Raw genomic sequence first — 12,644 nt, 5'->3', positions numbered from 1 at the left:
GAGTCAACCACAACTACGGTCTGGGTCCACACACACCGGTCAGACCAGGTAAAGGTGAGAGATTACCTTTTCTAAAGGAAATTACCAAATAGGTTTGCACAAAAATTGATAGTTTAATGGTCACCATTAATAGGCCTAGCTTTCAATTCCAGATTTATTAATGTATACTGCCAGTTGCCATGGCGATGTTTGAATCCATATCTCAAGAACATCATTAGAACTTCTGGATTGTTCTTTGCTAGAAATTAAATGCTTTTATGCAAAGTCTAGGCATGCACTTTATGGTTAAAATTTTATTTCAATCAACTACACACCGCAAAACTCCCAAGATTCTTCTTTATTTACATTTGAATATAATTAACCAGTTAGTTCACAACCCATTGTTTGCCTTTATACTTTTTAACTCCTTGGTGCTTAACTTTCTATCTGTAGATTTAGATTCTAACGTGGGTTACTTGTGTAGTGACATTAAACACTATGCCTCCATCTCTTCCCTTTTCTCTACAAATTTTGGGGTTTTTTTAGATGCAATATAAATGCCTTTTTTTGTCTGATAATCATACCCACAACGTCGTTGCTGATGGTCATGTTCTATTCCAGGGATCCATGCACCAAGTCAGTGTTCAGTTTCTGGAACAAACTCTTGATAAGAAATTGATGTCCGATCTGAAGGTATTTTATGTTTCTTTGTATGACTTGTCCAGTAACGTATATTACATAATTTGCCTTTTTATTACTGATAAAGGTCCAGTCCTTGTTTTCAAATCTCTCCATGGCCTTGGCCTCTCTATTGGCAGCCTCCTACAACTTTTGAGATCACCGGATAGATTGTTGGGCAGTATTGATTTCCGTTGCTGAACCGTCAGTGATCGTGTCTTCGGCTGCTTGAGCTTCCGTAAGATTCAGAATGAACCTTTGCCACCCCCACCGTCACCTTCTGTTAATGATGGTTATTCAAATCTATCTTTCTGACCTAATGCTCTGTCACCAGTTGTAGCATGTGACTCGGTGTCAGATTCTTTTCCTTAATTACACTTCTGAGTAGAGACCTAAGCTGTTTATTGTATTACCAGTGCTCCACACATTGTTGTACAGTAATTTCTTCTATAGCACAGTAGTCCTGTTCCAGTGCGACCCCATGCTATATGGGAATTGCACGATACAAATAGCACTTAAAATGTTGGCAATCTCATCACATTATAGCCGACACTCGTATTAAAAGCTTGCGCTTTAGGAACAGCATCCTGTATTTGTCAATCGCGTTAAAACCAATTCACACTGATGAAATGTGTGTTATAGCAGAGCGACCTGTAATGTCTTAACATGTTTTTATTTTGTCTAAGATTTTAAACTTGTGGACAAATTAGATACCCCCAGACTGATTTATATTATTACACTTGGCTGCTTTTACCTGGAAACCTGTATTATCTGCCATTTTGGAGAGTAAAGGCAGCAGATACATAGGAACAACACCACCTGCAAGTTCCCTTCCATGCCAATCACTCTGTTGACTTGGAAATGTATCACTGTTTCAACAGTGTCATTGGGGCAGACTGCAATAACTGAGGAAGGCAGCTTGTGACCACCACCTCAAAGCCAGCTGGTGTTGAGCAATGAGTGCTGACTCAGCCAGCAACGTCCACATCCCAAGAAGGAATAAAATAATGAATTGATAGGAAAAAAAATCTCAAAACAAATCTTTTATCTGTGCAGTGCTTTGTGGGCATCCTGAGGAGGTGAAAGGGCAATTCAGATGCACGTGAGTTGGTGTAAGTTTCATTTCATGAGCTTCCAAGATCCTAATCTGTGGTTTTCTGACTTTGTCTCCACCTCCGCACAGAGAAAGCGGAGTGCTCATGAGCGAGCCAAGGAGCTCTACACATCGGGTGAGTTCTCCAGCGGCCGGAAGTGGGGCGACGATGCCCCCAAGGAAGCGGTGGACACCTACACGGTCAACCTGATCAACTCGGGGGCATGTGGCGCCTTCGTTCATGGGCTGGAGGATGAGATGTACGGTGAGCAGGGACTGATCTTTGTGCTTCCTAAAATGTCTTTGTCATGTGCTGTGCTGAAATAATTGCAAGGCAGCTTTGCTTATCATGTTACGATGTTAGCTGAAAATGTGTTGCTGGAAATGCGCAGCAGGTCAGGCAGCATCCAAGGAACAGGAGATTCGACGTTTCGGGCATAAGCCCTTCTTCAGAAATGTCGATTCTCCTGCTCCTTGGATGCTGCCTGACCTGCTGCGCTTTTCCAGCAGCACATTTTCAGCTCCGCTTTCCAGCATCTGCAGTCCTCACTTTCTCCTCGAAGATGTTACGATGTTAATTGAGTATAAAAATAGTTAGGGGTGGGGAGGTTTCTAAAACTAAACAATGAGACCACAATTGGAATATTGTGAATGGTTTTGGGCCCCTTATCTTAAGAAAGATCGTCTGACATTGGAGGCAGTCCACAGAAGGGTCACCAGGGTATATTATGAGAAGTAGTTGAGTAAGTTGGGCCTGTTCCTGTTGAAGTTTAGGAGAATACAAAGTGATCTTCTTGAAACATACAAGATTCTTAGAAGACTTGACAGGATAGATGCAGAAAGGTTGCTTCCCTTTGTGAGGAGAATTCCAGAGCCTATAATTTCAGTTAAAAATCACACCATAACCTGAGTCCAACGCCAGCACCTCCACATCATAATCTAGAGTAAGGGGTCACCTATTTAAAGAAGAATTTCTTCTCTGAGGGTAGTCTGTCTGTAGAATTCTTTACTGCAATGTGTTGGCGTGAGTTTTTTTATTCATTCACGGGATATCTGCATTTACTGCCTGTTCCTAACTCCCAGAGGGCAGTTAAGAGTTAATCACATTGTCGTGGGTCAGGAGTCACATGTAGGCCAGACCAGGTAAGGATGGCAGTTTCCTTCCCGAAAGGTCATTAGTGTACCATTAATGACTGGGTCATAAATATACTGAAGGCTGAGATGGATCTTTAGTCACTAAGGGAATTGAGAGTTTAGGTAAAAGGCAAGAAAGTGGAGTTCCTCAATTTGTAATTCTCATTATCAGAGAGTGGTGCAAAGCCTGTATATTTATCAGTTTCTGCCAAGGGCTGGCTCACATGCTAAACAGAAGCATATGTAAAAGATCACACGATCTGGTTAACTTGTGTCTTCCAACTGTGTCACTAAGGATAGTTATTTGGTTACTCATTTATACCCTCTCTGTGGATCCTAGCCATGTGTTCATCAGGAATATATTAGATTTGGAGAGTGTTACTGACTGTAATATTTTAAAAGCAACAAAATCATCCTCTGACGGACATCATTAGAGACATTTTCAAGATTGGAAAAAAAAATTTAAGTGATGGAAACTGTGCTACAGTTTTATAAAATTCTATTTAAAGCACCTTTAGAGCAGTTATTCCAAATTCAGAACGCTGCATCTCGGGAAGAATATATTGACCTTGGAACGGGTACAGTAAATTTTCACCAGAATGAGGCCTGGGCTAAAACTGGTTGAACTATGAGAGCAAGGTTCAAAAACTAAAACTCATATTCCCATAGCATTATTAGGGATAAGCCTGATTAAGGTGTTTAAGTTATTTGTGAGATTCAGCAAGGTAGATAGAAACTGTTTGCTTGGCTGGGAGCTGCAGTCCAGGGCAAGGAGGCAAAGCCTTGTATTAGAACTGGGTTGTTATTGGTGAGGTCAGGAGGTAGCACTCTCACTGTAACGGAGATGCTGCTCTCGCTCATTGGTATCTTTAATTGTAATGAGCTGTCTTGAACGCCTCGTTGGCTGCAATGAAACTCACCCTGAGAATTGGTGTTATCAAGGACCCCTGTCCATCCCAATATTTTCTAAATCACGGAAACCTGATTTGTGCTTTAATTTTGTTTTGATCCTTTTTACTGATGGGCCAGTCACACTGAACAGTGCCATCTGGTGAATGTTGCAGATCACCATCTCACTATGACGTTGCATTCTAAGGAAGTGCCTATTTTATTTTTGGAAATACCTTTCTTTCCCTTCATCAGTGCAGTCCTTGCAACTTCAAAGATATCTATGACATACAACAAGGAATAAGAGTTGGCCATTCAGCTCTTTAATCAATAATTAGGTATGGGCACAATATGCAACACTCACATCCCATGAACCAATAGCCAAGTGCAGCAGGAAGGCTAACAGACAGTAATATACTGATGATTCAATTCTTTTAGTGATATTCATTGAGGGATAGTAATTGGACTGGATGCTCCTTTTCTCCTAAGTAGTATTTTTTGATCTTTTACCTTTTGGGAGAGCAATGAGGCCCTCAATTCATCATTTCATTTAAATGGTGGTGCCTCTGACAACACAATGGGCATTGATTGCAGTTCGATACTCAAACCTCTGGAGTGGGACTTGGACCTTCTGCTGCTGAAGTGACAGTGTTACTCACTGAGCCACGCTGATACCTATAGCAAGTATTGTCTATTTTTTTCAGAATATTTCCACACTCAATACATTTTATAAGAGAGTTTTTTGTTGCTCTTTGAACCACAGAGGTCCGTAACGCCGCCGTGGAATCGCTCTGTCTGTTGGCTCGGGCTTCGGCGTCTTTCGCTGAGAAGTGCCTGGATTTTCTGGTCGACATGTTCAACGATGAAATTGAGGAAGTGCGACTTGGATCAATACATGCTCTGCGTAAAATATCCTGTCACATTCGACTGCGTGAGGATCAGCTGGACACTGTGCTGGCAGTGCTGGAGGTGATTTTTTTTTAGCTTCTGTGTCTCATAAGTGTCCTCTGCACCCCACACAGTTGCATAAAATGATACAACACAGGGAGACCATTGGAACCTCTGTTCTCTGCTGCCTGTCCAGTTAGTTGTACACTTCTCTTTTCCCTTCACCCATGTTTTTCCCATCAAGTATTTATCTAATGCTCCTCTGAAAATTACTGTTGAATCTGCTTTGCTTTTTAAGTAGCGCATCCCAAATCTTCATGATTCAAGGTATTAAAAAAATGCATCTTATTGTCACCTCTGAACATTAAACCTTCAGTCTATATCCCCCCTCCAAGTCTCTCTCTCTTCAACATTCCTGAAAACCGACCCCTCTTTAACCAAGTTCCTGTTCCTTTCATCACCTTAACTTGACTCTGCTTCAATTTTTTTTATTGAAAATGTGCCTGATGAGCATCTTGGATGATTTTAATTGTTTTAGAAGTGCAAAAGAATTTTTTTTTTTTAAAAAGATGCATTTATGAAACGTGGGTGGGCCAACATTTATTGTCCGTTACAGCACGGTGGCTCAGTGGTTAGCACTGCTGCCTCACAGCGCCAGGGACCCAGGTTCAATTCCAGCCTCAGGCAACTGTCTGTGCGGAGTTCGCACATTCTCCCTGTGTCTGTGTGGGTTTCCTCCGGGTGCTCCGGTTTCCTCCCATAGTTCAAAGGTGTATAGGTCAGGTGAATTGGCCATGCTAAATTACCCATATTCTTAGGTGCATTAGTCAGAGGGAAATGCGTCTGGATGGGGTTACTCCTCGGAGGGTCGGTGTGGACTTGTTGGGCTGAAGGGCCTGTTTCCACACTGTAGGGAATCTAATCATTAGTAAGAGTCGACCAGATTGCTATGGATCTGGAGTCAGATGTACATCAGCCCAACAAAGGATGGCAGATTTCCTTCTCGAAAAGGACGTTAGTCAACCACAGACTTTTTACAAAGATGGACAATGATTACATGGTCGCTGTTAGGCTAACATTTTGTTCCAGACTTGTATCGAATGCAAAATTCATCAACTGCCATTGGGTGATTCGAGCAGCTGAAGATCTGATTTAGTAGCCCAGTGATATTGTTATTGTAACACTGCCTCTCAAAATGCATATTGCGATTGAGAATAAAGTTGATAAATGTGTTGATCTTATGGACCTGACCTAAAGAATGGCCATGAACATTATTAGGTTGTACATAAAGTGGCTCAGTGGTTAGCAGTATTGCCTCACAGCACCAGGAACCCGGGTTAAATTGCAGCCTTGGGCAGACTGTCTGTGTGGAATTTGCACACTTTCCCTGTTTCTGCTGCGAGGTTCCTCTGGATGCTCTGGTTTCCTCCCACAGTTCATAGTTCTGTAGGTTAGGTGGACTGGCGTTCATTAAAATGCCCAAAGTGTCAAGGGATGTACAGATTAGGTGGATTGCCTGGGATTAGCCATAGGATATGGGGTGGGTCTGGATGAGATGCTGTTGGGAAAGTCGGTGTGGGCCCAATGGGGCTGAATGACCTGCTTCCACACTGTAGGGATTCTGTGATATGAATAAAGAACAGAACAAGGCCATTTAACCCATCAAGCCTGTTTTGCCATTTAATTGTCCAGAACTGTCCCAAAGTGGGAAACATTCTGTCAAGTCCCTCATGGTTCTGTACCTTTCAGTAAGATCATGTTTAATTTTTCTACACTCCAATGGATACAGTCCCAACCTGTCCAACCTTTCCTCATGAGATGACCCTTTCATTCCCGGGAATCCGTTGAGTGAATCTTGCATTTGCATCCTTCCTTAAAGAAAAAGACCAAAATAATGCATAGTATTGCAGATATAGTCTCACTAGCACTCTACAATTGTAGTAAAATATTGCTACTTTAATGCTGTAATCACTACTTGTATATTTTAATGTAGAAGGTTCAACTAGTTAATTGGAATCTGTTATCCCTCCCTGATCCAATTGCTCACTCCATGGTTATTTGTATGAATAGATGATGGACTAGACTGGTAATTCAGAGTCCCAAGCTAATGTCTTCAGGATATGAGTTCAAATCCTGTTGCAGCAACTTGTGGGATTTAAATTCGAAGAATAAAATTTGGAATTGAAACTTAGTTTCAAAAATGGTGACTGTGTAATCACTGTTGATTATTGTAAAAAGAGACCCACTTGTTTCACTAATGTCCTCCTTTGAGGAAATCTGCCGTCCTTACCTGGCCTAAATGTGACTCCTGACGCACAGCAATGTGATGGACTCATGAAAGTTAAGTCACTCAGTTCAAGGGCAAATAGGGGTGGGAAATAATGCTGGCTTTCTCAGTGATACACATATCCCTTACAAGAATAAAGAAAGAAAACTAATTATGGAATAATACATGTACCCGTTTGTTATTCAGGATTCTTCCCGTGACATCCGGGAAGCCTTGCACGAGCTGTTGTGTTACACAAATGTGTCGACAAAGGATGGGATCCACCTGGCACTGGTAGAGCTGCTGAAGAATCTGGCAAAATATCCAACTGATCGGAATTCTATCTGGAAGTGAGTAATTCATTGTGATTAAATGGTCCACAGTGATTGACTGAAACAGGAGGAAACTTACTCCAACCTCTTTATTTTCATACCACAGTTTTTATTGAGAGATTTTTAAGATTGAGGCATTGCTGGATTGCCAATGGTAATCTCCTTACTGCTGTTCTATCTCGGGATGTTTAATGTGGAGAAAGACATTTAGACTTTTTTATTCATTCATGGATGTGGGTGTTGCTGGCTAGAACCGGTCTGGAGTCATGTAAAAGGAAGCCAGATTTTTTTTTACCCTCAGGTGGGTTTTTAAAACAAAAAGACGTTGATTACATGGTGTCCATTAGGCTAGCTTCTAATTTCAGATTTTATTGAATTCAATTTGTCCCATCTGCCATGGTAGGATCCACGCCCATGAATCCAGACAATTAGTTTCTGCATTACGAGTTCAGTGACATCACCACTCTGCTACCACCTCTCCCAAAGGTGGTAGAGTTAGTGGGGTGCTGACTTGTGGGGTTAGCTGGAAGCCATTCTTGCCCACACCTTGCCCTCCCGTCATGAGTCTACCCCTTCAGGTCCTAGTAGGGAACCAGGTGGCTTAACCTCCGTTTACCATGCCTTCTGTGTTGTGCCCTGAAAGTTGCCTTAGATTATTAGAGTCTCTTGTGGTGAATTAACACGGTCACGCCGAGGCACATCATCTTAAAGGACAGCTGGCGATGTGAAAAATTGTCAGCCTTTGTTGTCAATGGCCTCTGATCCAACACATTAGGTAGGGCTTGATGTGATCAAGATCTATTTTGAAGTTAACACCAGAACATTCAATCTGGGTTCGAATCTCACCACGGCAGATGATGGAATTTGAATTCAATAAAAAATAACAAAAATCTGGAATTAAGAGTCTAATGATGACCACAAGTCCATTGTCGATTGTGGTTAAAAAATCTATCTGGTTCACTAATATCCTTCAGGGAAGGAAACTGCCTCCTTACCTGATCTGACCTACATGTGACTCCAGATCCACAGCAATGTAGGTGACCTTTAACTGCCCTCCGGGCAATTAGGGATGGGCAGTAAATATTGAACCTAGCCAGTCATCCTGTGAGTGAATAAAGAAACAAGGGAGGTGGAGTCAGAATCATTTGTAACTTGCAAAAGTGAGCTGGATATTGACACAGATCAGCTACGATTAATGAATGGCAGGGAAGTTTGGGGGGGGCTACATGACCACTTCTCATTCTTGCATTTGTGGTGAAAAGTGAGACAGGTTATCATTCATTTTATGCTCATCAGGATAAGCATGCCACATTTCTGATGATAACAATTTATACTGCAGGAGAAAAGGATGCTATTTGGTTAGCAAGTTAACAAAGACTGTGTGAAGCATTGCTCAGCATGAATGGCCCTTCACCTGCCTGTTCTTTGCCAGTCGACATGCAAATTTTTCTCTGCTAAATATTCATCCAGTTCTCCTTTTGAAAGTTTCTATTGAATCTTCCATTGTTGATGGCCTATTTCTGCTTCAACGTCCTGCATTCCTGTTGGAACGCCACCTCCTGGAAGTTCCCCTCCAAGCAGCTTTGGGTGGGGCTGAGATATGGCAATGGCGATGTTCTTTATGCAGCACTGTATACACAGACATTTTCATGATTGAATATTCTTTTCCTCGTAGGTGTCTCAAGTACCTGGGAAGCAGGCATCCCACCCTGGTGTTGCCGCTGGTCCCAGAGTTGCTCAGCACACACCCATACTTCGACACGCCAGAACCAGACATGGATGACCCAGCGTGTATCCGATTTTGTTTAAAATGCTGATTGATTACAGATGTTCCATCTCTCTAAGCAAAAGTTTTCACTTTTCCTCAAATGGGTCATTTGTCGGACTGCATGTTGGTCGGGAAAAATCATTTTGCTATAAAGTATTAGGATGTGATTCAAAAGTTTAAAGTTTAGAGTGGAAACTGAAATTGCTGAATTTATCCTGTATTTATTGCTGAAAGAAAAGCTGGAGAATCTTCCTGAATGCTTCAATTCAACCTGCCTCCCACACATTTCCATACCCTAACTACTCGCTGTGCAAAAAAAATTCTCGCATCACATTTGCAAATCACATTAAATCTGTTTCTTTTTCCTTTTATGGGAGAGCCAGGCCATTTTCTCCTGATCCACTCAATAGGGGCAATGGCCTACTGCTATTATCTCTAGACTATTAATCCAGAAACCCAGCTAATGTTTGGGGGACCTGGGTTCAAATCCTGCCACAGCAGATGGTGGAATTTCAATTTGATAATAATCTGGAAATAAGAATCTATTGATGACCATGAGACCATTGTCAATTGTCAGAAACAAACCATCTGGGTTCATTAGTGCCCTTTAGAGGAGGAAACTGCCATCCTTACCTGTCTGGCTAACACAAGAGTCCTAGTCTCACAGCAATGTGGTTGATCCTTAGCTGCCTTTGAAGTGGCCTAGCAAGTCACTCAGTTCAGAGGCAACTAGGGACGGGCAATAAACGCTGGCCAGCCAGCAACGCCCATGTCCCATATGTGAATTTTTTTAAAAAATGTCTAAGTTGCTTTTCTCCAAGGAAAACTGGCCTAACGTCTTCATCTCTCCTCAACACTGAAGTTTCTCATTCCTGGAACCATTTATGTAAATTTCTTCTGCACTCTCTCCAATGCATCCACAACGTTCCTATAATGTGGAGCCCGTAGCTGTACACCATACTCCCCCTCCAAAAGAAGGTAGTGGCCTGTTGACCCAGTTCCTGTTCAAATCAGGAAGGTGATCCAAAATTATGTGAAGTGTTCATTTTATAACACTAACTTTTCTTTAGATCTGTTTTTATAAAGTGAGTGAAGGTGGTAATGATGCTTTGTATTATAGTGTGCATGAGTGAATACATGTCTGGGTGGGTCTGTTGTCTCTTTGGGGTCTGTGCAGTTTACGAAGGTCATCCTGAATTTCCTTAACTCCCTATTGTACCAGACATTGCTGTGCTGGTCCTGGTATTCAATGCTGCCAAAACCTGTCCTACCATGTCAGCGCTCTTCTCTGATCACACATTCCGACATTATGCCTACCTGCGGGATAGTCTCTCTCACCTGGTGCCAGCATTACAGGTACGTGTAAGACAGGAGGCAGTTAGAAAGATTTTCCAGTTCAAATTGTAGAGCACAGAAGACCTGGGATATGGGCTGTCAGGGCACTGTGGAGTGCAGTTTAACAGACACTGAAATAGGTACCTGTAGAAGGCAGAATTTGAATGAAATTAGAAACGTTTACACTGGAGAAGAGTGTAGGAAAGGACCTTGAGATATTTGAACATTCTGTCAATATTTGTACTAGGAATATGCTTGCAAATTGGAAGTTATTGGCCATCCCTATTGACCTTGAGAGGATGGAGAGTAGACATCAACAACTGTGTTTGGTCAGTGGGCTGCCTCAAAGACCAGTTCAGAGTTGAGCAAATTGGTGTGGGACTGAAGCTGCAAATAGGCCCAGACTGGGTAAGGCAGCAGGTTTCCTTCCCCAGTAAACATTGATAAAAGATTAATAATTAGACATTAATAAAGCAAATTTGCTTCTTACTACACCATGGGGCAAGTGGTAATGTCATCAGACATGTAACCCAGAGCCTCAGGCTCATCTTCTGGGAACATGGATTTGAGTTCCGTTAAGGAAAATGGTGAAATTTGAACTTAGAAAAGAAACCTTGAATTAAAAGCCGGCCGAATAGCAAACATGTATCAACTATTGTAAAATCCATTTGTTTGTCCATTCATAATGTCCATTAGTGAAGAAAGCCTGGCCAGCATATGAATCCAGACCCACTGCAACATGTTTGATTGTTAAATGCCATCTGAAATGGCTTAGCTCACTTATACAGCTATGAATTTTAAACAAAGGAGTTTGAGCATGTAGATAGCCTGACAACAAGTTGCCTCACAGCGCCGGGGTCCCAGGTTCGATTCCAGTGTGGAGTTTGCACATTCTCCCCGTGTCTGCGTGGGTTTCCTCCGGGTGCTCCGGTTTCCTCCCACAGTCCAAAGATGTGCAGTTCAGGTGAATTGGCCATGCTAAGTTGCCCATAGTGTTAGATGCATTAGTCAGAGGGAAAAGGGTCTGGGTGGGTTACTCTTTGGAGAGTCGGTGTGGACTGGTTGGGCCGAAGGGCCTGTTTCCACACTGTAGGGAATCTAATCTAATCTAACCTAGACCCTGGAAACAATAAATGCATATACAGTGATCACAACTTCCCGTGCCTTCCTGTGCCAGCAAGCTGGATCACTTACTGTGAGCATTGTGCAGAAATATGTTGCAGTGAAATGTACATGAGATGTTCCAGTTTCTCAATGCTTGACGCAGACTCTGAAACATTGTCAATCACTGAGCTATATTTTTCTTTTGCAGTTGCCGGGCAGGAAGATGGTGTCTGTCTCAGATTCTACAAACGTAGAGTTAAGCGAAGACTCATCCCGACAGTTTGTGCAGCAAAGCCTTGACCGAGTTCAGAGTATCCAACATCTAGACACCCAGGGAGCACAGGATCTTTTAAAGTTAACAATTCGGTGTGAATTTCCAGTGATGACATTGCATAATGTTTTATTTATACAATTGGGTCACATCATTGTTTTGACGTCACAAAATCATAGCATTGTTTCAGTGCAGAAGGAGGGCATTCGGACCATTGTCTGTATTGGTTCTATCCCCTAGTGCCAATCTCCTGTCTTTTCCCTGTATCCCTGCTTACCATTTCCATCCAAATAACCATCCAGTGGGGAAGTGATGGCCCTGTAATATAATCTAATTATTTAATCCAGTGATTCTTGGGGAACTGGGTTTGAATCCCATCTTGACAGCGACAGAAAAGATCTGAAATTAAAATTCTGTTGATGACCATGAAACCATTGTTGGAGAAAACCGTTCTGGTTCACTTCCTTGGTCTAGCTTATATGTGACTTCAGACCTGCAGCTATGAGATTGACTCTTGACTATCCTCTGGGCATTCAGAGATGGGCAATTAATGCTGGTCTAGCCAGCGATGCCCACATCCCATGGATGAGCAAAAAAACCCTTCAGTATGCTTCAGTTGAACTTGCCTCCCTGTCATCCCATACCCTAACTGCTCACTGTGTGACAAAAGATATTTCTTAACACCCTGGCTTGATTTGCCCATCCCTTTAAATCGATGTCCCCTTATTTGATTTTTCTTTGAGTGGGAACAGCTTCTCCCCGTTGACTCTGCCCAGCCCACTCATGATTTTGCAAACCTTTCTCAAGTCTCCTCTCAGCCTTCTGTCCAAAGAGAATAGACTCAACTTCTTCTACCTCTCCTCATAACTGAAGTTTCTCGTCCCTGGAACTCCCTCTTGTACAAATTC

At 42.3% G+C, this 12,644-nt stretch overlaps 1 protein-coding gene across 1 annotated transcript in view; it reads left to right on the top strand.

Moving 5' to 3' along the window:
• Nucleotides 1-12,644, top strand: part of ints4 (integrator complex subunit 4) — a 60,525-nt gene that overhangs the window by 20,814 nt on the left and 27,067 nt on the right. Inside the window, exons 9-15 of the mRNA XM_060826333.1 lie at nt 601-672; nt 1,841-2,015; nt 4,536-4,741; nt 7,134-7,276; nt 8,934-9,049; nt 10,249-10,382; nt 11,674-11,831. Coding sequence (XP_060682316.1) covers nt 601-672; nt 1,841-2,015; nt 4,536-4,741; nt 7,134-7,276; nt 8,934-9,049; nt 10,249-10,382; nt 11,674-11,831 — 1,004 coding nt within the window. The remainder of the gene's footprint in view (nt 1-600; nt 673-1,840; nt 2,016-4,535; nt 4,742-7,133; nt 7,277-8,933; nt 9,050-10,248; nt 10,383-11,673; nt 11,832-12,644) is intronic.

The sequence above is a fragment of the Hemiscyllium ocellatum genome, chromosome 6, assembly GCF_020745735.1.
Source record: "Hemiscyllium ocellatum isolate sHemOce1 chromosome 6, sHemOce1.pat.X.cur, whole genome shotgun sequence".
Taxonomy (NCBI): domain Eukaryota; kingdom Metazoa; phylum Chordata; class Chondrichthyes; order Orectolobiformes; family Hemiscylliidae; genus Hemiscyllium; species Hemiscyllium ocellatum.
This window is presented reverse-complemented; position numbering and strand designations above follow the sequence as displayed.